At 44.3% G+C, this 24,656-nt stretch overlaps 2 protein-coding genes and 1 pseudogene across 2 annotated transcripts; 2 read left to right on the top strand and 1 right to left on the bottom strand.

The window, feature by feature from the left end:
- The first annotated feature begins 868 nt into the window (after positions 1–868).
- On the top strand, positions 869–12,536 carry LOC136427854 (dimethylglycine dehydrogenase, mitochondrial-like; annotated as a pseudogene).
- An 863-nt stretch (positions 12,537–13,399) lies between these two features.
- LOC136427851 (ileal sodium/bile acid cotransporter-like) lies at positions 13,400–19,592 on the top strand. Its single transcript, XM_066417041.1, has 6 exons — positions 13,400–13,728; positions 15,888–16,102; positions 16,662–16,861; positions 17,238–17,442; positions 18,076–18,199; positions 18,858–19,592. Exons 2-6 carry the CDS (start codon positions 15,908–15,910, stop codon positions 19,178–19,180), a joined length of 1,047 nt encoding a protein of 348 aa, XP_066273138.1. The 5' UTR covers positions 13,400–13,728; positions 15,888–15,907; the 3' UTR covers positions 19,181–19,592.
- A 74-nt stretch (positions 19,593–19,666) lies between these two features.
- On the bottom strand, positions 19,667–24,546 carry LOC136427850 (uncharacterized). Its single transcript, XM_066417039.1, has 6 exons — positions 24,346–24,546; positions 23,294–23,447; positions 22,520–22,657; positions 22,103–22,159; positions 21,552–21,684; positions 19,667–20,923 (listed from the first exon to the last, which is right to left on the bottom strand). The coding sequence occupies exons 1-6, from the start codon at positions 24,438–24,440 to the stop codon at positions 19,989–19,991; spliced, it is 1,512 nt and encodes a 503-aa protein (XP_066273136.1). The 5' UTR covers positions 24,441–24,546; the 3' UTR covers positions 19,667–19,988.
- Between the last annotated feature and the right edge of the window lie 110 nt (positions 24,547–24,656).

The following is a 24,656-nucleotide window of genomic DNA, read 5'->3' as shown; positions in this document are numbered from 1 at the left end:
TAGCTTGTGTGATGCTTAGAATGATTGGCTGATAATTATGCAAATCAGATTCTAATTTGCATAATTAATGAGGCAACTTTAAGCATCTGCTTTGTGCCATGATATGACTATTCAAATTGTAACTGAGGAAGAGAGGAATGTTGAAGATAGAAAAGATGCAAATGTGGGCCTAATTTGCATACTTAAATGAGAAACTACTATAATTCCATACTGGTAAATGACGGAAATTTCATGCATTTAATACTTTTTTTGTGGCATCGGGAATTTATGTGAATGTGAACATCGTTGAATCAAATTATGCTGATAAGGGCCTCATTTGCATAATTGATGATCAATATTAGCATCACCTTCTTTGTTAAGCTCATACTTTGTTAAGCTCATACTTTGGACATGTCATATTTTAAGACAATCAACTGGTATGATTTATAATTGATGAGAAACGCTCCTAAAAAGTCAGTCACAATGGTTAAAATCATTTGGCGAAGGTATGAGGTCGTGGAACTCTAGTTCATCATGCATAAGATTTAATACTATATAAGGCTTGAGTCCATTGGTATGAAAGGGGTGTTTTTCTTACCTCCATGCAAAATGGTCTTGGGAGCATTTTTTGAATAAGATATTAGATCTGACGTTTGGTGATGTTGATAACTATTCGTGGATAGTATGCCTTGTTTCCCTGTCAAATCAGGGTCTGTGACTTCGCACCTTACATCAAGATCCATTTTATGCATTTATCTTACAAGTAGTCGATCAATAGCAAAAGAAAACGAATTTTCAAACACCTTAGCCACAATATACACACTATAGATACTTCACGGAGAATTGTTTTGTTTTTGTTTGTTTTTCGGATCACGTTGACCTTGACCTCAACACTCATTCAGCCATCTTGATTTCGACAATCCCATTCCAGGGTCTGGTAAGTGTATGCATACAACATGGCGCACGCTATAACGTCCAGGTGTGCAGGTGTGTCCCGGTTCTTACGCTGGCGGTGGCGGGCTCACCTGTCCACAACAGCGTTTCACCTGAGCGCAGGAAGCGAAGCGAAATACAGGTTAGTACATGCAGTTCGTCGTGTCAGACCGTTTGCGTCGTTGCCATTTTAAAGGGTGGATAGCACACGTAGCTTGCTGTGACGTTATAACTTATATTGCAAGAAATCTGATTATTAGAGACCTCACTTTTTGAACGGTTCAAAGCCGTAGGCCACTAGGTCAATGCATAGAGTGCCAAGAGGCAACCTTAACCTTCTAAACCCGTCTGTAAATGAACTTTCACTGACACAATGACAACGCCCCCTTGCTATATCAGCGTTGCTGTGACCGTCGGGTGACCCTTGTATGCATTGTAGAAAATCTACATGAATGCAATGTTACACAATCTTCATCGTGATTCCAGAGGCTATAGCAATGGGATTTTAAAGCATGGCATGCATATCAGAGGATATACACAGCTTAAGAGTTCACCTGTGTGTCAGCTGAGGCAAGAGTTAACTTGTATTTTCAGCTCTAGTTCAGTAGCACATTTATTTAATTACCTTCGCTGAGAAGGTTATGCAGAGGGTAGCGTTTGTGTGTGTGTTTGTTTGTAACGTACAGCATAACTCGAGAAGGCTTGGATGGATTGTCTTGATATTTGGTAGGTAGGTAGGTCTTGATGAGACTAGGAAATGATTAGATTTTGAGCCCCCTAGCGGCTTGTTACGGTACTGCAGCGGAACTTCCTGTCTCGATATCTCGTGTTCTGGACAAGCTATGGAACTGATTTTTGAGTGGTAGATAGCTCTTTGGACAGAGAGTAAGTGGTATAGGTTTTGGCCCCCTAGCGGCTTTTTTGGAACTGCAGGATCAGGTTTTGGTTCAGACTTTGAAAGGGAATAACTCAAGAAGGGCTCGATGGATGGTTATGATTTTGGTAAGTAGATAGCTTGAGTGATGATGTACATGATTAGATACTTATTATGCAAATCAGTATGTAATTTGCATAATTAATGAGGAAAGTTTATACATCTGCCAAATTCCACGATAGAACTCTCAAACATATGACATATGTAACTGAAGAAGAGAGAAATATTGATAGATATCAACTATGCAAATGAAGACTTCATTTGCATAATTAATGAGAAAACACTATAACTCAAGATGGGCTTGATGGATGGTAATGATTTTTGGTATGTAGATAGCTTACGTGATGCTTTGTATGATTGGACGATAATTATGCAAATCATATTCTAATTTGCATAATTAATGATTTTAAAAACCCACTGTGTTCCATGATATGACTATTGGCATATGTGACATTTGTTACTGAAGAATTTGATACATAAAAAATATGCAAATGTAGGCCTAATTTGCATAATTAATGAGAAACTACTATACTTCCATACAGGTAAATGATGGCAATTTCATACTTGTGTCATTTGGAAGTTATGTGAATGTGAACATCGTTGAATCAAATTATGCTAATAAGGTCTCCATTTGCATAATTCAAGATAAATGTTACTTTCTTAGCATAACCTTCTTTGTTAAGCTCATACTTTTTTTTTGGGTGAAGAAGATCAACTGGTATGATTTATAATTGATGACAATCACTCCTGATACGTCAGTCATAAAGGTTAAAATCATTTGGCGAAGTTATGAGGTCGTGGAACTCTAGTTCAGAATAGTATTTCAGTCAATACACGTGTTAAGCACATTTACCTGTGTTAAAAATTGGCATACTCGCTAGTAGAGAACGTTTTCTTACCCTTTACTAGTAAATTAGTCACTAATACTAACTAAATAAATGTGCTGAATAATCAGATATTAATTTCCAACAGCGTTAGGTGTCTGGAGTGATATTAATATGCCAATAGGTCACCTGACGAACAATGACTGCTGTACCAAGAAAAAGGATACGGGCTTGAGAAACCTCGTATTCCATAGATATATTGTACTTATCATTGTATCAAAGACGGTCCAAAGATCTCTCAGCTCGGTCAGTGACAAAAACAACATCAGTCACGCCCCCTGGGTAGGCTGCAAAGTATGTTCGTGTACGTGGCGATGTAAACAGAGACATGTCAAAGTACAACACGTTCGCTTTACCCAAAACCAAACAAGGCTTGGGCACATTTGAATCACTTTGTTTGGAAGTGCTTAACAGTTCAGTATACTTAATGTCAGGATGTTTTTATTTGCCTAAGTGATGAGCTGATACATACATAGCATATGCAATAATGATAATCACGCATAACTTGTTAGCTGATATCCAAGGTATATCCAGCTGACACAGCAGATAGGATTGTCTTTCCTCGCAACAACTACTTGGAAACGATCATAACCGATTTTTAGACTGTGTCATGTAGATTCTTTCCAGTAGTACACAGAATGGGGAATCTGGACATGTAATTCATGTACTCTAATACCTCAGATATAATAAGGATGTCCCAGTAGCTCAATTGCTAGCGGCTCCTGGTTCCAATTTAATAGTTGGTAACTGGGAGACCTCGGTTCGAGTCCGGGGAAGGGTATCCCGGTAGAAGCTGTGCCGTCTTTCGGAAGGGACGTTAAATAGGGATCCCGTGTTCGAGGAGGTGCCTCGAGCACGTTACAACAGTCTCATTACTCAGATGGCTACTGGCTACAATAATACAACAAGCTGATTCCTATCAACGTAATTGTCAATGAAGACCGGCTTCTTTTGTTCAGGCTAGGCCCAAAACAATTTCATACATTGGCGGTATTGCGCCATTACATAGGCAGTTATCGGCTCATTTGGACCGCGTTTGCCGATTTTTAGCGCACCTTTTTAGTTAACCTGTCGACGATGTTTGACAAATTTTCGTGCAGTTATCCGACATTGGTGACGATCCGCCGTGCAGAAATGCAAAGTCACTAACAATGGAGTGAATGGGAGCTGGTGTGGATTCTTTTATTCCGTGCAATTAACAGAAATGTGCGTTAACCCGTTGTGCAATTAACTGGCTTCTACGATGACCTTCCCTCCACAGTACGACGTCAGGACCCATCAGCAGGAGACTGAAGGACGAGGCAGACACAGTGATCATAGGTGGCGGGGTGGTCGGTACGGGGCTGGCCTACTGTCTGTCCAAGGCCGGTCAGAAGGACGTTGTTCTGCTGGAGAAGACAGAGCTGACCGCTGGGTCAACATGGCACGCTGTAAGTCCCTAATCCCCAATTCCCCCCCAAGCAGATCTACTACGGCGGTGCCAATGCAGTATCATACAGAAGAGCAAACCAGTACCAAAAGCCACCCTTTTTGGTATTACTGACATGTATCGGGTCAAAGGTCAGGCTCAAGGTTTAGGACACCCTCTAGGCGAAGGTGGCCAAAGACGGGGACTAGACGGTGTTTTCAGGCAGGGCGTTGCAGTTTTGACTTCAGCATTTTCAATCATTACAAAAGTGGCAGTGCCGTCTTTTCAGATCAATACAGATACAAACAAAAGCTATTAAACCATTTCATTCACATGTAGCGAATCGAAGTGAAAGACCTCAAGTGTTCTTTAATATTTACTAGTACAGATTTTGAGATTTACAGAACAGCATCGCATCTTTAGAACTATGAAAAACCAGTGAGGCCATGTTGATTAGACAACTATTAGAGCTGTTGAGTCTCTTCCTTCTTTCAGGCAAATATATTTAGAGAAGAGAACGATGATAATCGAAAGCTATACTAGGTTTGGATACCAGGCTAGTTCTAATAACCTAGGCTGGACTCATCACTAAAAAGTCTTCAAGCTTTGAACAGCAGTTGCTGACGTGATGGCTGATGAAGCTATGATATGGTATGTCCTGTTCCAGGCTGGACTCACCACGTATTACAGTCCTGGCATCAACATGAAAAAAGTCCAGTGGGACAGCTTCAAAGTCTTCAGAGAGGTGGAGCGGGAAACGGGTCAGGTGAGGGCTGCTGAATTCATTTTCAAATCATTAACAGCATCAGAACTTGACATCATAAAAAGGCGCACGGCCATCTTGCCATGGCGAAGAGCCAAGATCTATGTACAGCTGGAACCACGATTTTTGGTTTCTTTGATACAGGAGGTGGGCTTCCACGGCCCGGGAACCATCAGGCTGGCCACTAGTCCTGAGCGGGTGGACGAGTTCAGGTACCAGATGCAGCGGCAGGGCTGGAACGACGCACCACAGTGGCTGCTCACACCGGAGGAAGTACACGAGATGCACCCTCTCCTCAACATGGACAAGGTGAGATACACACATTATCATTTACGGGCTTCTGCCACCTGTTGCTGCAGCTTAGGTATAGAGATAATCTTGGCACGTCAGACAGGGAACAGACTGTAGTATTGTATGGTAAAGCTCTGTCACTGAATAGCATCGGGTGTTCCCCAAGGAATGATCCTGGGACCTTTTCTTTTTGAACGTGCCCTAGATTCTGATGGGCCTACACAACCCCGGGGACGGCCACATCGACCCATACTCCCTCACCCAGGCCTACGCCATTGGTGCTCGGATGCACGGGGCAGAAATCTACCAACAGACAGGGGTGACTGGGATGAGCATGCGCAGTGATGGAAGCTGGGACGTGGATACGGCGCACGGCACTATCCACGCACAGAGAGTGGTCAACGCTGCAGGTACGAGGGGAACGTTGATACGTTACTTTTTCCATATCTTCCCCCACAACGAGTACTGCTACAGCTGGTGCTTTTCCAAGTGTATATGCCCGTAGTAAGTATATATTGAAATTGTTGTAAGCATCTTGATTCAAACGCCAGTGGTGTTAGGGATCATATAAACACAACTAACGACTGCTATATGGCGTGAGAAGATACAAACATTGCGTTGTTGAAAATGCGAGTCCGAATCTGCAATGACTGTTGCAGGGCTATCTCTTGCTTGTGCATTAGTAGAATATAAATCTGCAAGCAAGAGATAGCCCTGAGTCAGTCACCGTAGCTCAGCAGTGGTTCGAATCTACAGGCTCCAGATTTAACAGGGTTTCTCAGGTTTTTGGGCTCATGAGCTCGGCCGGCTGTGCGGCCTGGAGCTGCCGCTCGTCACCGTGCAGCACATGTACGTCGTGACGGGACCTATCGCCGAGATCAAGGCCAGGAAGACGTCATAAGGGACCTGGAGGAACCGTCGTACTACGCGCGGCAGGAGCGAGACGGGCTCATCATCGGGGTGTACGAGAGGGCGGAGCTGATGAAGATGCAGAACCGCTGGGTGAGCGAAGGGGTCGCTCCAGGTACGTGTGCTATTCAAACTCCGGATCCGGAGAACAGTCCAGCCGGACAAATAGCATGTACTTCGTTTCAGTCTTTTACTGAGCTAGTAACTACTAGTCAGGACATATTGTAAACCGAACATGTTGATTGTTGAAAACTATAAACATAGAAGTTGGTAGACTGTCAAATCGCAATTCTAGCTGTATGGGCTTCCCATCTGATCAGCATGGGAAAAGGATTGTTACTGCCCTGAATAGAGGATTTGTTACATATAAAGACCGCCTATGGCTAGTTGAACGTCAAGATGGACTTTACAATGATGAGTTCGCTGCCACTATTTTTTAACTCGTCTTTTTAAAATTCGTTGACAAAGAAACTTCATAGATGCCGACCAACCTTCCCTCTTTCAGGTTTTGGAAAGGAGTTGTTCGAGTCCGACCTGGACCGGATCTCGGACCACCTGGAGGCGGCCATGGAGATGATTCCCGCGGTCAGAAATGCGGACATCGCCCGGGACGTGTGCGGGCCCATCACCGCCACCCCCAACCACCTGCCGCTGATCGGGCCGTACATGGCACCGGGGCTGCGCAACTATTGGCTGGCTGCCGGCGTCTAGTATGTGTTTTTGTTTGTCACTGTCACCGTATATATTGCTTAGTATGTAGAATTCTAAGATTTATTCTGTATGTCTATTTTGTAGTTGACTCTAAGAAAGTCGCTGTACTTTCTGTTGTGCCAATACGTATATACAGCTTCTATAAACTTTTAGTCCATGTGGAAAAATGTTTTTTAAACAGTTTTTACTCTCTAATTTGATTTTAGCAACGAATTGATGACGCTATGCTTTCTTTTTTCAATTTATCTTGATAGCGGCGGAGTGATACAAAGCGGAGGTTTGGGAAAATACCTCACACACTGGATCATGAACGGGGAACCGCCCTACGACCTGTCAGAATTGGATCCAAATAGGTAACAAAATATAGATCCATTCTCTTCGCTTCTCATTTGCGTTTGCTATTTAGCGTGTCTTGTACGGCCTATGAATAAGAGACATTTTTCTTGAATAATTTCATCAAGTTGATGGTTCAACAATGACATCTTATTTCACAACCAAAATTTGAATTTGCCAAAGTTTCAACAGCCTGTCTGTCCAAGTCCTCAGAAAAGCTCCAGCGGCCCCATCCTAATGACCTATGTCTTGTAGAGTTGTGTAGTAGCTTGTTTATTGTATTTTATTACGCCCTCAAGAAGACATACAAGTTCTGCCGAAACGTCAGCATTAGTTCAAATTTGGTAGTGAAATAATAACAATGACAATGAACTTTATTAACAAGACTAAACTTTATTGCATATTCATGCCCAACATGGGCTAAATGCATTAGGTAACATAACTGAAGTAAAAGGAAAAGAACATTACGTTGTATTCCATTCAAATCTACAGAGTCTCTTCTCTCCTCTTGAAACATGTGTGCACAAAGTCACAAAGTTTTTCAATTGCATCGTAGTTTTTATATGATATGATACATGTGAATAATTCGTTATTTGTAAAATGTGCATATTTCATGTCTAATTGTATGAAACTTACAAGGGATCTGCGCATGCCTGCATATAGTGAGCATTTTAAAAACAAAATGATGACATGTCATTCATCAGGCCTTCATACATACTTCTGAACGACAAATCTCTGTTGTCTGGGGTATCATTTTCTATAGAAGTCAGTGTCTCTGTTGATCCTGTGATGTAATGTCTTACAGATTTAGTGAATCGTGGTGCAACAGGAACTACGTCGCGACGAAATGTAGAGAATCGTTCGGGTTCAACAACGTCATAATCTGGCCCAAGGACGAGCGTCCGGCCGGGCGACCCACGACTCGTGTGATTGGCATCTACCAGACTCTCTTGGACAAAGGCGCAGAAATGGGCTTCCATTCAGGTAACAACTGTTCCAGATAGCTTACGATGACGCTCAAAAAGTTAACAACGGTTATGGGAGGATAATGACAATATGACATATGCATTTTATCATTTGAATTTGGGCGAGCCCGGGGCAAAGGTGTTGTCCACTGTTGTTTAATTCTTCGACAAGCCTGCCTTTCCACTGTTGTTTAATATTCTTCGACAAACCTGCCTTTCCATCATGATTAGTGACTTTAGTCGGCATTTTTGCCGCTGCATAACAGCAGTTGTGGGTGTGCTTGAATGTATTTTCTTTTTCATTCGGCTGTATGATTTCTCACAAAATCTAGTTCTGTAAAAAAGCATAACAGATTTGTGAGCTCCATAGCCTACTTTTATGAGTATAGTCAAATCTAGAATCAGTAACCACTCAAGGGACGTAGGAAAATGGTTGCTGAGGACAGGTGGTTGCTGAGGACATGGTGAGGTTAACTATGTAAAAATGGACGGGACTGTCCAGTGTTTCAATGTGGCTTGTGACTGGAGGCGGTTTCATTCGCCAGGAGGTTGGACGACAAGGTTTGATTGTAACCAAGGACAGTTCATGGGAAGAGCTTCGTACCTTTGTTGTCATAATTACAGGTTGGGAGCAGCCCAACTGGTTTGCCAAGGAAGGCGACACCCCCGGCTACCGGCCCAGCTTCAGACGCACAAACTGGTTCCATCCGGTCGGGAGGGAGTGTGAACTGGTTCTATCCAAGGCTGGTATCATTGACCTGACACCGTTTGGGAAGTTCGAAGTCAGCGGTCCGGATGCGGCCAGGGTGCTGGACTACCTGTTTGCCAACGATTTACCGCAGGTGAACTCAAACTGTCATACTTAACGATACACTTAGCACAACAAGTTTGATTCCGTCAATCATATCTCTATAAATCACTCTGACTTCATAGAATTGAAAGTAGACTCTTGAGACATACGACGAGAGAGAGGGTAGCCCCCTAGGAACTTCCTTTAAAACTGCAGTGCTATCTTTTTCCCTATTATTTAACGTTACTTCACTTTGAATAATACTCGGTACTGTGTTTAACCCAGGTTGGAAGAACGTGTATCAGCCACATGTTGACCCCCAGTGGGGGCGTGTATGCGGAGATGACGGTTACCAGACTCGGAGAGGACCACTTCTTCCTCGTCACGGGATCAGGTTCCGAACTGCATGATCTCAGGTAAACTACCAGGGGCTATATCTCATCTTAGTAAAAAGGAAATATGGAACAAACGCATCTATCTGTCCTCCTATACTGGAAGTGGTGAAATCTGTCAAGGAAAATCAACTTACTGGCCAAGAATGTATCAAGTCATCTCTTTTCAAGCAGCATGAGTCATTTTTGTATGTGGCTTCAGGAATATTCTACCTGCTGCAAAATATATTGAGTTTCTGTGTGGCAAAAACCATACTAGTATTTGATCGTACGTATTGAAGTGTGTGTGGAAGAATATTGAGATATCCTAGTTCTGTCCCGCAGATGGATAGAGGACCATGTGTGGAAGGGCGGCTACGACGTCGCCATTGCCAACGTCACCGACGACATGGGGGCACTGGGGATCGCGGGTCCTCGGTCCAGGGACGTCCTGGCCAAGCTGACCTCACATGACCTAAGCAAGAAGGGGTTCAAGTTCCTGAGCTGTCAGCAGCTCAGTCTGGGCGGAGTTCGCGTCAGAGCCGTTAGGATATCGTACACGGGTAAGTTCTTATGTGAACATACAAACAAACAAATAAACAACTTTCAGAGCACATGTTACTGTGTGCGCGTGTGTATGTATCTGTGTCTGTGTATGTATGTTATGTATGTGCATCAGGCGCTACATGATCGATGGTCTCTTGTTCTGGCTGTAGATGTCCCATATACTATATAGAACTGCTCAGACCAAAGCCCTACAACTAGGACGCGGTGACATGTTACATTTCAAAAGATGGCATGTTGGGACTTGAACATTTCAATTGTTATCATGGATGATAAGATTGATTGATTGATTGATTGATTGATTGATTGATTGATTGATTGATTGATTGAAAACGATAAAAACGACCACGTTTCTGCCAAGGCGAGCTCGGCTGGGAGTTGTACCACGCCAGAGAGGACACAGCCCGGCTGTACGAGGCCCTGATGTCGGCAGGACAGGAGTTCGGGCTGGGGGACTTCGGCACCTACGCCATGGGCTCCCTCAGGCTGGAGAAGGGCTTCAGGGGTTGGGGGGCTGAGGTGAGAATGGGGGGATGAGGTGCTTCAGGGGGTGGGGGGCTGAGGTGAGAGCGGGCAGATATGATGTACTTTAGAGGGTGGGGGCTGAGGTGAGAGTGGGGGGGATGAGGTGCTTCAGGGGGTGGGGGGCTGAGGTGAGAGCGGGCAGATATGATGTACTTTAGAGGGTGGGGGCTGAGGTGAGAGTGGGGGGGGATAAGGTGCTTCAGGGGGTGGGGGGCTGAGGTGAGAGTGGGGGGATAAAGTGGTTCAGGGGGTGGGGGGCTGAGGTGAGAGTGGGGGGATAAGGTGCTTCAGGGGGTGGGGGGCTGAGGTGAGAGTGGGGGGATGAGGTGCTTCAGGGGGTGGGGGGCTGAGGTGAGAGTGGGGGGATAAGGTGCTTCAGGGGGTGGGGGCTGAGGTGAGAGTGGGGGGATAAGGTGCTTCAGGGGGTGGGGGGCTGAGGTGAGAGCGGGGGGATTATGTACTTCAGGAGCTGCGGGGCAGAAGTTCTTCAGGGGAGGGGGGTGAGGGAGAGCGAGGGAGACATCTTTGTCGGTACTTCCTTGTGGGGCTAAGGAATGGAACCGTGAGCTAGCTGAAACATGTATCGACACCTGAAATATCTTCCCTTTCTTAAAAATAATGCTATGTTTCTTCGATGGATTGTCACTTCATTTTTGGCAATGTATTTCTTCATGACGGTAGAGACACAAGTTTCTTTTTAATATCGATATTTTTCTCTAGAACTATTGTTAGCTGAGCGACTCAGAGAAGGGACCTGCGTATCTCACTTAAACATTTTGGACACGCACGACGACTCCCAAAAGTCGCACATATATGGTTCTGGCCAATAGGTAAATGTAATGATTTAGTTTTTAATGCATTCTTGAACTGTTGCTCATTTCAGATGACGGTGGACAACAACCCTCTAGAAGCAGGTCTTGGCCCCTTCATCAAAATGAACAAGGTAGATCGGGGCATATCTGTTGCTATCAAAAGAGGGCCTGCATGCCCTTTTACGTAGAGCGTAATCGGCCGTTTTAATTTTACGTAGAGCGTTGCCGACCACTCTATAATTTAGCGTAGAGCGTAGGGAGGCTTTTCTGAATTTAGCGTATTTCGTAGGGAGGCTTTCTGAATTTAGCGTATTTCGTAGCCTGCCCTCCGAGCGTTGTCGGGACCCCCCCATGCAGGCCCTCTCAAAACACTACAGTTTTTGTACGTACTACTTAGATTTACACAATGTAGATGAAAGGAGGTAGCGAAATGCATGTTCTTTATCTGCATCTATATCTTTATAGCCGATATAAACGACATTCGGCGTAAAACCCTATAGCTAGTTTCGCAGACGCGCGAATCTGATGTATAAAAAGGGAGTTGCATCATGCATATGTTCTCTATAAAAAAGCGTTATTTTTTCCTTCAGCCTGCAGACTTTATCGGTAAGCAGTCCCTGCAGCAGCTGCAGCAGGAGGGTCTGACCCGGAAGCTGGTGTGTCTGACTGTGGAGGTGGAGGAGAGCGGTCCTGATGCTGAGGGCAACGAGACCATCTGGCACGAAGGGAAGGTCAGTATCCCCATCATCACCAGAGTTTTGTTGAGTTCAGTCCATTCAAAAACGTGAAAACATGTGACAAGTGTAGTTTCTCACGCATACCCTGTTATTTTACCAGGTGGTTGGCCACACGACGTCGGGAGCGTACGGTTACCATGTACAGAAGTCTCTAGCCCTCGCCTACGTCCCGTTACACCTCGCACATCCGGGAACTGTGGTGGAGGTAGAGTTGCTAGGGAGCCGCCGCCCAGCAACGGTGCAGCAGGGGCCGCTGGTCCAGACACACACGGCTAGAGGGCAGTGACCACCAAATGGACTTTCCAAAGAAACGCATGGTTACCCCATGCAAAAGCAATCACTTCAAAAGATATTACCTACATTTCAAACCTGAAGTCTTCGCCCTCACTGCAAAGAAGTACTTTTGCGACATAATAAGTCATTCGCACCTCTTTGGCCTTAACGAACGCATGCCAATGAAAATACCGAGATTTCTGAGATGCTATACTGAGCATCAACATATTGTACTGCCATGCGGCTTTCCCCCTACCTGAGTGCTTAAGGTTATATTGTATCCACAAGCAATACACTCAGCTTACAGCAAGTTGCAAGGCCGAAACTGGATCTATTGAAAATAAATAAACAAATAAAGCGCCATTTCATTTGTTCAACGTCTTCTTCTTTCTCAAAATATGCAACGGTTTTTAGGAAATAACTGTTCATATTGTGGAGCTCTCTTGATAATGTACATGTCTGTAAGGGAAAAGTTGACATTGCGCATCATATGTTAAGTTTGAGGCCTATATATATATATCGGGATTAGTGGTCTGTGAAAAACTAGAGCAAAAAGGTCAAAATGTCGGCTGTCAACCACCAAACAACTTCAGTGGTATTCTACCTACGGTACCCTTCACGCAATGCACAGCTACGACACTCACCTGAGTTCAAGCACCACTTAGCCGCCTTCTAAACAGGACAACTCCTCTCCGGACTGTGGATGGAGAATATAGCCTCCCACGATGGCTTCATGACCGTCTCAACCCCAGGGGGGTGTAGTGGGTAGTCAAGTGATTTATTGATAGTGCACAGATAGCCAGATAGCTCTTATAGCAGTCGCCCGTAACCAGCCAGCCGCGGGGAGGGGGCATAAACCCCCGGACAGGTAGAATTTGGGTCATACAGACTAGTGCACAGAATGTCCGGATCACAATTTTCTCTCTCTGTCTCTGTCTCTGTCTCTCTCTGTCTCTGTCTCTCTCTGTCTCTGTCTCTCTCTCTCTCTCTCTCTCTCTCTCTCTCTCTCTCTCTCTCTCTCTCTCTCTCTCTCTCTCTCTTTCTTTCACACTCTATTGCATACATCTGAACTTGAAGTGTTTTCACTGTAGGTTCTTGACATTGGGTGACATCTTAATTGATGTTGATGATGATATATTGTACTATTCAGTAACTGCTGCCCTGTGTGTTGAGTCGTGTTTTGCCGTTTTATGGGCATTTTTCCTCGGCCGACCAATCCTTTGTATGTACAGTATGTACGGTCCCATCCCTATGAATACCGGTCGGTCCCTGGAAACGTCGCTTGGCATTGTAACTCTAGGCCTTTGGCTGTAACACGGGTTGGGGTTTGATGGAAAACACATTGTTCAGCTCGGGTCCATGTGGTCAGAAGATCTGACGAACGCTGCTGTTAGTGAAGAGTCCTGCAGTCACGCAAGCTGTCCGGAATTTGTTGAGACACAGCACAGTTGAAGACTCGTCAACTCAACAGTTTGCCGTTCGTTTCTGTCCGTACAGAGCTTGTGTTGTGTGGTTGCTCGACTGGAAGTTATCCGCCTGTATACAGGTGAGTACAGATAGAAGTACGACACATGAGTGATTGTGATTGTCTTCGGGTAGTGACCTAACGGTGCATTTCGATATCAAGTATCAAGTATCAACGTAACCTCCACTTGTTGCCGTAGGGTTCATAGCTAGTTCAAACGTGATAAAGCTAGCCAAAGGCATTTTTGTGCATAGTTCTTTTCGTGTATAGTTCGTAACTCCGTGAACCTACGAGTCTGTTTTAATATAAACATCCATAACTGTACAGTACACCCCCCCCCAGGCCTCTGTCTGACGTTTAATACTGAGAACACACGGTGAGGCCCGGTATGAAAAGTTAGCCCATAATTTGTGCCGTGTACGTGCGCTCACTTGTTGCTCACGAGGTCAGGTATGCGTACTTAGGGGACGAACCACAGTATGGTTACTGGGTCAAGGTTGAAAGTGTACTAGTATAGCGGATACAAGGGACAAGATGTTTAGCAAGATCATATAACACTATGGCCTCGTATGTGTTGTGTAGTGATATAGAACTTTATTGCGCGACAATTGTAGCAGGTACAACGTATGGCAACCACAGAAAACATAGAACAAGACATGAGCCTGGATGCCAGACCCCCCAATCTCTAAAATATCTATCAATAGATATTGTAGAGATTGGAGGTCTGGCATCCAGGCTATACCCCCACATATACGCACATGCACTTTGTCCTATTAAGGTCTCATCCGTGATTTTTTTTCGCCCCATTGGCTTACATGTTATAATACGTGTTTTACATGAGCGCGTTCGTAATGAAGCTATAAAAAATGCACCAATGTTATTCATTTTATGTTGAGAACATTTACCCTAGATTATGTAAAAAAATTGCCAACAGTTTCACTACAATCTCTTTTTATAGCAAACTGCACTTAGCTACACCCCCAAAAAGGCACTTTTCCAGCTGAAAGCGCATGGACCGCATCACCTACAATCAAGGCTGTGCACGTCCGACCTCGCGCGCGGCTGCCGAATTTTACTTGCTAATTTCTTCAGTTACAAACAAGCTTTCATCAGTTAGACGCTTGGGATCAGTCGGTAGTCTCTACCAGACTAACAGCGTCGGCTATAGAGAGAACATTTGCCGGGGGACTTTGGCCATGGAGGATAACATTCATACTCCCTTCATACAATTGACTCTATTTGGCCAATTTCTACTATTTTCCCAGCGACCCGCAGAGACTGGTAGAGGCTAATCAGTCGGGCTGCAAGGGAATTTCCCACCGATATAAACACACGTTCATGCAGCCGTTAATTTTTTGGGGTACGGATTCTTTTCCTGTAACCTGGTAATTCTCGGCGTTCAGCATATCTGGGCCAATCGTCACTGACCTGACATAATTCTGGCGTTGCAGATACTCGGACTCCGTATTTGATCTTTAAAGGAATGTGACATACATGTAGCGCACAACACAATCCAGGTGGCAGACCTCGCTCTGGGAGGATTGAGTTCTAACTTTATTTTTGTATCAACAGATATATAAGTAAATAGATAGATAGATGGATGGATGGATGGCAGAAACGAGAATGTCACCGGTGCGAAATGTCGTCGAACGGTTGTGAATGTAACGTCACATTTTTCAGACCAGAGCCAAAGTTTCTGTTTATAGCAAGTTCCCCAATTATAATACACTCTCACGAAGATCAGCGTCCTTCCCTATGCGTTAATAAGAAGACCCCGCTGGCTCCATTATCCCAGTACAAAACTGTCCTTTGTGAAATCACGCAGAGAATTCTGAAGACTCATTTTCGTTTTGAAGCTATAGTTCTTTCGTTCACAATACTGTATTTTCCCCCAAAAGATCTTCATCAAACTCGAATCAGTGAATAGTATGCTGGAAGCCAGACTGTTGATAAAACACCTACACGGGGCCGGGCCACACAGTCCGCAACTCCTCCTCGACTGCTGCCCCCAAAAAACTCAAGGGCCTCAGGGGGCGGAACCAGAGTGTTTTTGGTACTATGTAGTATGTAGGCCATTGGGCAGCCGCCAAATTTTCCTTACAGTGTATAGTCTGGCTTCCAGGGTGCACGAATTGCGGAACAACTTTTGCCGGCCGGCTTGCGCTACCTCCTCTTATTACCTTCGCCAAGAAGGTTATGTTTTCGGTAGCGTTTTTATGTGTGTGTGTCGTTCAATCCAGCAACACAGATTTGACAAAAGATGGATACAGTCGAGCCTTTTGGCGGGAACGTCACCAACACGACGGCCAGTCCGCCCGGACCGCCGCCCAAGAACCCGGCACTGGTGACCGCCTTCAACGTGGTGAACATCGGCATCCTGGTCTTCATCATGCTGGCCATGGGCTGTACCCTGGAGCTGAGGACCCTCGTCAGGCTGGTGAGGAACCCCAGACAGGTCAGTAGGGCGGCTTGAACTCCTAGATACGGCTTTGGCGGAAAGGCGGTGTATGGTGTATGTATATATGTATGTATGTATATATGTATGTATGTATGTATGTATGTATGTATGTATGTATGTATGTATGTATGTGTGTGTGTGTGTGTGTGTGCGTATGTGTGTGTGTGCGTGTGTGTGTGTGTAAATGAAGACACAGACAGAGAAAACTCAAATCGAAGATCTAATTCCTCCCCGAAATTGCATTTCCGTGCCTATGTAAATTTGAAAGCAGGAAAAGAGAAACAAGCAGACAGACAGACAGACATCTAGGGGTATACTGAGAAAGAAGTAAGAGCGAAAGAACGAAAGAAAGAGGATACTGAGAGAGGCAGAGGGGTGAGGTCACAAGATCAGAAACTGGAAGACCTACTGTTGAATCAATGTAAGAAGTTTATCGCAAGTTCATGCCCGTGGGCTAATTATATACGAATTACATTCTGACAGTTTTGCCAATGCAGCTATAGTCCAAGCAGATGTTCCTTGTTTCTGACAACTCCCTGGTGTCTTTCCATTTCAGATCGACCCGCGGTTCTTCATCGGCGTTGTGATCGGATTCCTGACGCAGTTCCTGGCCATGCCGCTGTGCGGCTTCGCCGTGGCGCACATCATGCAGTACTCCCCGATGGTGGCAGTCGGCGCTCTTGTGTGCACCTGCTGTCCGGGTGGGACGGTGTCCAACATCTTTACCTACTGGAACAAAGGTGATGTGGCGCTCAGGTGAGGAGATCGGTGCTCGGACACACAAAGAAACAAAGTTCTTCCCTGGAACTGTATCATGCATAGATTGCAACTTTTTTCTAATTTGCCTCAAACAACCATTCGCCTTTGCAGAGCTATCCCGCGGCCAATCGGACTGCCATTCTCTAAGCTATCCTAGCTCTGCGTAGAAGAATGCATTAACAGTGTGCATGTGATAGAAATGCAAGATCGATGTCTGCAAAGCTGGTTGAGCCGTTACATCCTTCTCCGTTGTTCTTGGTCGCCTCAATATACACACGAAGAGGACACTGTAACATTTGTGGCCGACGACACACGAACGTTTTTTTACATCTCCATGTGTTCTCTCAAGAAATTGAAATGTTCTCCGCCCCAGCGTGACGATGACGTCCTGCTCCACGGTGCTGGCCATGGGGATGATGCCGCTGAACCTGTGGATCTACTCCCGCAGCTGGACGGACCAGGCCGCCGTCATCCCGTACACACAGATCGTCGTGGCCCTGGCCTCCATCCTCGGCCCCGCGCTGGTCGGCATGCTCCTCAAACTGTGGTCCGAACGGCTCGCCAATTTCGTCATCAAGGTACCAATAATGCTATGGTCACATTTCCAAACACGGGGCCCGGCCTGGCAGTTTGTGGGAACGAAATATATGATATATAGAAGAGAACTAAACACAAGACGTAAACAAAATTTATCATGAGCATAATTTGTAATTGTGTATGTCTTTTTTTCTTAATTCCTCGATCCCGCAAACAGCCCGATTTTCGGGCCGGGTCCCGATTTATAAATCTGACCATAGCATACATGTAACTACCCGTTATTAAGTACTGTATTGGTTCCTTTGGGATAATTGCTGAAGTTCCAGGTCAAGTTTTTGGTCAGCGCAATAGAAGAACTTAGAGCTACCAACTTGAAGTTTGTCCTATATGGTTGTTCGCGAAATATCATGTTACACCTGGCTGTACGAAGTCTTATCAGAATATCAATGCTGTATATTGCAACTGCTGCCTAGTCCAGGTTCAAGGTCAAGTTGCCAATACAATTACGTTCTTGGATTCAGAAAAGTATTACTAGCAGCACCAGTACACTCTCCTCTGGTGTTGTCTGTGCCTTTAATGCTATGAAGCAAGAATTTAACGTTATATACCCCAAGGCAGTAAAAAACAGTCCTAGAGTGACAGTTCTTTACAGCTCTTGATTTTGTACCCCACAGCTGGGGAGTGTTCTGGGCCTGGCTGGGATCGCGGCCAGCATCACCCTGAGTGTATTCATCAACCCGGACATGTTCACCCGGTCTTGGAAGCTCTGGCTGGGAGCGGCCATCCTGCCATACATAGGTAAGGCCAAATACGGGGAGCCGTCTAACGCACCTATAAAAGACGCCCCTGCAGTTCCAGAGCAAGCTGCTAGGGTTGTAAACCTACACCACTTCTTTCTTACATCAAAACCTATCTGCCACCAAAATCAAGACCATAGCACGTCCAGGACACAAAAACTAAGACCTACGGCCACGTTCTTGAATTGTGTTGACCATAAAATGTGAAAACACACCCACGGACAGCCCCAGAAATATACCTCCATTTTTTATGTCGGTAACAAAGCTTTTAAAAGGCTTCGATGGACAAGTGAGGGGGATTTGAATGAATCGATGATATTGGGCATTGATATATATTCTTGAGAATCGAAATGATGACTAATCTGCTTGAGAAAGCTGTCAGAAACGCACACACACACACACACACACACACACACACACACACACACACACACACACACACACACACACAGAGAGAGACCAACAAACGGCACACACAGCATAATCTTCTTGGCGAGGGCAATAACGAACCGAACGGAAGGGAGGAAGGACGCATTTCGGTTGTAACCGAAAAGTTCACCCGAAACGCACACAAGCCCATGCCCTTCCTTTCTAATCAGCCTTATATATGTTTCCTTCGTTTAACCCTTCAGAAATTATTCCATTTTCTCCCCATGTAGGCTTCAGTATTGGGTTCTGTTGCGCATCCATCCCGCTGTTCAAGATGTCTCAGGCCCGCCGTCGGACCGTGGCGTTCGAGACGGGCCTACAGAACGTCTCCATCGCCTACGCCATCATCCAGCTGACCTTCACCGCGCCCAGAGGGAAGGCGTTCCTGGGAGACTTCCTGATCTTCTCCATCCTGTACGGCCCCTTCATGATGATAGACGGACTGCTCCTCACCGCCATCTACCGGCTATGGGTGGCACTGCAGAGCAGGAGGAACGCCCAGGGAGAGGACGTCGATAAGGAAGAGCGGGAGGACGAAAACAATCAACTTTAGAAAGTTTTACGTTCTGGTCATGTCTTCTCAACTTGAGGGGAACGTTAGCCTAAAACTTAAAGGAACATATTTTCAGCAGAAAGCATTAAGATCAAAGAAATCTATTATCATATATTGCATGTGTAACAGAATCATGGAACGTTAGTATAAAGGAGCATATTTTTGACAGAAAGCTGTGAGATGAAAGAAGTCTATATGTTATTCATATTAGATTTGCATTTGTGTAATCCAAGTACCAGACCAGTGGGGGGTTTGATTGGTCAAAAGTTTGCTGGACCAATCAGAATATATATCGTTTTGGTCAACAATATCATCCTAAGGACGAGTATAGAAAGTTACTAATACTAGTAGTTAAGAAATACATGGTATGATATGATATGTAGCTATGTTTATTTTATATTGAGCTTGGAAATTAAGATGCATATGCATCTGTAACTTGATTTCTTTGGAAACATAAAATACAAGCAACAACAATGAACAAGAGAGTTGAACTTTCACTGTCATGTTTAATACCTGGAATTTTCACTTAATTCAATTCATATCAACAAGTATATTCAAGCAACAAAGTACACTTGACATGTCAAACTGTGAAATAGGTCAACAGTAATTTGTGATACAAACTATATTCTTGTATTTCAAACATTCCTATGTCTATTAACTGAGTATGTAACAATTATTTTATAAACAAGTATACAATAGCACCGAATCAAATTATACAGACCTAATGTAAATCAATTATTTGGATATATACAACAAGAAATAAACCTTAATCACGAAATGTTTGTGTTGATCCAATATCTAAAGGCAGTCAGTGTGCCTGAGAAACTGTGATAGGGCCCAGACTTGGGTCAGGAAGCATTGGACCCAAACACAACTCTTTTGTGTTCAGCATTTCCTTCCTACTTCTGTGTTTCCTTCTTGCAGAACTGACTTTCTGTTGAGAAGAGTTGATGCTAGACTCCTTATCGGACTCCCTAAGACTGGCTTGAGAGTTGGACCTGCTGTGAGACTTCTTACGATGTGTGGGTTGATGGGAGGATCCTTTCTTCAACCTTTTGTCTTCCTCCTCTATACTTGCTCCTCTGTGAAAGTCTGCGATGCCAGAGTCTCTACTTGTAGCGGAACTGAACCTGCCGCTTGGCACATGTGTAGCAGCCTCAGAGCTATCCTCAACTAGACTATCAAAAGAATGTTCTCTATGGAAGTCAACTGTTACTTTGGTTGAAGAAGGTGTTCGGTCATGTTTCTTTGAAGACTTCACAACCTTGTCTGACTCTACTGAAGCAGTTGCTGCCCCTTCTTTTCCACTTTTGTCTTTTCTTTTGTCCTTTTTGTTCATTGCTTTCATTTCTCGCATGATCTTTTGCAGCTCCTCATAATTTTTATCCTCTTCAAATGTCTGGGTCTCCACGCGGGAGAAAGATGTCCGCCAGTTACTCTCAATCTCTTTCTGGACGTCTAATTTCCCATCATCCATCGGTGAAGGCTTCAGCAGCCTCTTGGTGGCCTCTGCACTCTGAACTCTGCCCTTTGAACTGTTGAGTTTCTGGAGCTCCCTGATGACCCTGTCCTTTTCAGCTAGTTTAGCTTCCAGTTCGCTGATCTTGTCGGCCTGGGCCGAGACTTGAGCCGACAGCTCCAAGATGAGATTGGTGCGACCGCCGTCATACTCAGAGGTGCTGCCTTCAGTTGGGGTGTCAGGGCTGTTGTAATCTTTCAGGAAGTTGCACTTATCCAGTTGAGCTAGGAATAAAATAGAATTCTAATGTAAAAGCTGGAATACAACTATGCAACTAGTAACTAGAAACCTCTTACAGAATGGAGAAATCTAAATCAAGAAGGCCCAACAAATCATTCAAATGTTTAAGAGAAATGCACACAACCTATGTTTCAGTTCTCCCCCTCTCCATCCATATATATACTGATAACATATTACTCCATTGATAATACGTACACCATTCATGGTTTCAACAGCTTGGTAAGTCACTGAGTTAAGAAAAACTCTTTGTGCACAACCAAGTGTTTTATTCCACTAACGTTTCGGTGACCGTCTGTCTTTGCACTGCAGCATAGGTGTCTCTGCTTACATTACAGATGTGCTCCCAATTGTAAACACCGCATTAACTATTTCTGTATACAGTATACGTATACTTTGCTTTTGGGGGCGCATCTATAATCATTAATGTGTGCAGCGACACCTATGCTCTAGTGCAAAGGGAACCAGTCAGAATTGCCCCGAGGAAGGTGACAGACGGTCATCGAAATGTCGGTTGAATAAAACACTGTCTTGGTTGTGTACAAAGAGTGTTCTTATTTGATATCTACACCAGAAAAGTAAGTACTAGACAAGTACACTGTAGTGATGGCTAACCTATGAGTTTGGAGTTTTCCTCCCCCAGTTTTGTCACCTCGTCCTTCAGACTGTACACAGTCAGGGCGGACTCCTGTTTGGCCTCAGCCAGCTGGGTCATCACACTCTTCATCTTCTTCTTGTACTTCTCTCTCTGGAAACCAACAGGAGAAATATGTTGAAAACAGGCGACATCATTAATGACACAAAAAAACGCTCGAGCTCCAAGTCCAGAAAACTTTAATTTCTTTCTGGATAATGAAAGTGTGTTTGTGTTTTCTGAGTAGATTAGTGGGTAGACATCCAGGTAAACAGTATCTAAAGACAAACCAGTTGCTTGAGTAACTGTTACCTTGCTTATTACGTGGATGTCTATTCTTCTTATGCTTGTTCTGAATTAAAAAAAGCTACCCGGTACATCAGTCTTTATATTCTAATGGTCAGCCGTTCCTGTACCTGTTTACCTAAACTGCAACTTGTACAGGTTTAATGAAGTCAAATGAAGCTTCATACAATGTATACACATATGGATGCCTCATAAGATTACTTCACAAACACGAAAGTAAACCTACCATCTTTGAAATCTCCTTCGTAACAGCACCGGTTTCCTTCTCCAACTTTTGTATATACTGAAAGACAACATTCAGTGGGTTAGAACAGACTTTCATTTTGTGCTGCAAATATGTCCTTATCACTAGAGAGGAAGAGACTGTTGGTAGCCTGGCATCCAGACCCTTTATACCTAGCTGCCGAGACTCTTTTGTCCTCTATTTGTGGAGAGGGCAAAAGAGACATAGCAGGTATAACAGGTTTGGATACTAGGCTAAAACTTTGGGGCAAGACTACAAAATAATATTTTACGTCTTCTGTGATAGCCGAAAAAAAAGATCACATAATATGCTGCCCTGCGGTCAATATACCTCTTGGTTCCACTTATACGTCTTAGCTACATCTGTGAGAACTATAAGATTATAATAAGAAACAGGTACCAGGTCCTTGGCACGGAGAGTCTTGGAGAAGTCCTGTTCAGGTTTGCTGTTCTGTTCTTCCTCTGTCATCTCTACCTGCTGTTCCAGACTGGCAACTTTGTCCAGCAGCTCAAGATTAGCACCTTCCACTTCCGCCATCTGTGTACAACATTGTAGTGTACATGTATGTCAGGTCAGGAATATGGCAGCAAATAGATCAATCACATGCTTGTGATCTGCAGTGAAAAGGAAAGCTGCTAGAAGGAGTGTCCCATCTTGCAATAGTAAAAAAAAATCATTGAAATATTTCAACTTTTGAGTCTACAACATGATCATAGCCAGCAGGATAGCCAAGTACTCTAACCTCTCAAATAGAAGTACCCCCTGGAATAGAAGTACCCCCCGGACAAATCTTCAAAATGTAATATAAGTACCCCCTGGAATAAAAGTACCCCCCGGAAAATTTCAAAAATCGACAGTCGAGGCTAGGTAAACTGTGTCCATACATGTACAACTGTCACTGTCGGAGGGAAATAAGAGAATAAGCAGGTAGGTAACTTATATTTAGTCAATTATGCCATACCTATCAAGTATATAGATATTGAACAGAATAACTGTCCATAGCTTGTTCAAATCATGATGATCTTCCTCGCCTCTTCGTAAAATGTAATAGTAATATTGAAAAATTACGTTTATTTGAGAGGTGAGAGTAGTGAAGTAGGTTCACCAGTTGAAAAACGATAGTCTGGTGGCCTATTACGCTACAGTTAAAGTCTAGCTAGAACCCTGCTTTACCTGTGTCTGCAGCGTCTTGACTTTCTCCTCGGCCTCCAGTGCCCGTGCCTCCATCATGGCGAGCGTCTCCCGTTCCGTGGCCAGGTCGTCCTCCAGGTGACGCAGCCTGGTCTGACCAGCTGACCCCAGTCTGGCTACCAGTCGGCTGGGTAAGCTGGAAAGTGGAAGACAAGAATGGTGACTTCTTCTCTATCCCTTCTTTGGTTTTGAGGCTACCGACTTCAACTTGCTAAAGATACTATAGCCTTACTGACGACATGACAGACTGTAGCTAAGTGTAAGGTTTGATCCACTCACACTGGGAAAGACCACTACTCTTTTTGCGGTGGTGGGGTCTTTAATGTGCTTGAGGTGTGCACAGGAACTCCATTTAACGTCCCATCCAAGGGATGTCCCTAACCTAAGCTAAGTACTCATTTTCACCTGAGGGAAGTGAGAAAAGTTGTGTTAAGTGGCTTAAAATGGGTGACTTGACAGAATTGGAACTGGCGACCTCAAGTTTGGTTCTGGGCCAATTACCTTGCCATTATGCCACACGACCCCATAACCTGACCAACATGAACATTGTATTAGCCTCCTTCGCAAACCTTTCAGGTTTGGCTCATGTTTTTTTTTTCGAGCAGTTTCCTAGTTGTTTGGGTGTTTAGCATGGCCCAGGCTCTACTAGTAGCCTAATGGCACAAGTAACCTTCACACACAAGAGATGCAGGGGCTATGTAAACTGTTTGTGTTGTCTCGTGTTTACCAACATTCAGGATAGAGTTCAGATATGGAGAAATACAATCTGACCTTTGTCATATATAATTTCACAGGTTCAATATATAAAGTTTCGGAGACAAATATCGCAGAGCTTTAGCTAAGGAATATAAGCAGACTGGTTCGTTTTGTCAAATTATGTTAGCAACATAATGGAAATGCAGACTAGGAAATGGAAAATTGAGCACCTAATACCCTTACAAATTTCAGCAAAGTACATGAAACTATGGTGGTGATTTTTTGTCGGATTATATATGCAAAATAAACAACACGCGCGCCCCTCGAACACAACTTACCTCCCTTTACGGTTGTTGTTGTCGAAATCCATATCTTTCAGAACGCTCTGTTCAATGTGTATTTCTCTAACGTCGGAGCTGGCACCATTTCCCATCGCAAGCGTCTAAATACCAGTCACAAAATATGAAAAACTTCTGTTACGTTCAGCTAAAACATTTCCTCTAGTGTCAACATCCGCCACTTCAAAATGGCGGCGTAGTGACGTCATGGCAACGCATAAACAGTCTCATGAAATATCAATAGAATACATAAAGGGTGCCCCATAAACATATCAGGACAATAATAACTGGTTTTGAATAATTATTGATGT

Source organism: Branchiostoma lanceolatum, chromosome 2, assembly GCF_035083965.1.
Source record: "Branchiostoma lanceolatum isolate klBraLanc5 chromosome 2, klBraLanc5.hap2, whole genome shotgun sequence".
NCBI lineage: Eukaryota > Metazoa > Chordata > Leptocardii > Amphioxiformes > Branchiostomatidae > Branchiostoma > Branchiostoma lanceolatum.
The sequence above is the reverse complement of the archived record's forward strand: the minus strand, read 5'-3'. Positions and strand labels throughout refer to the sequence as shown.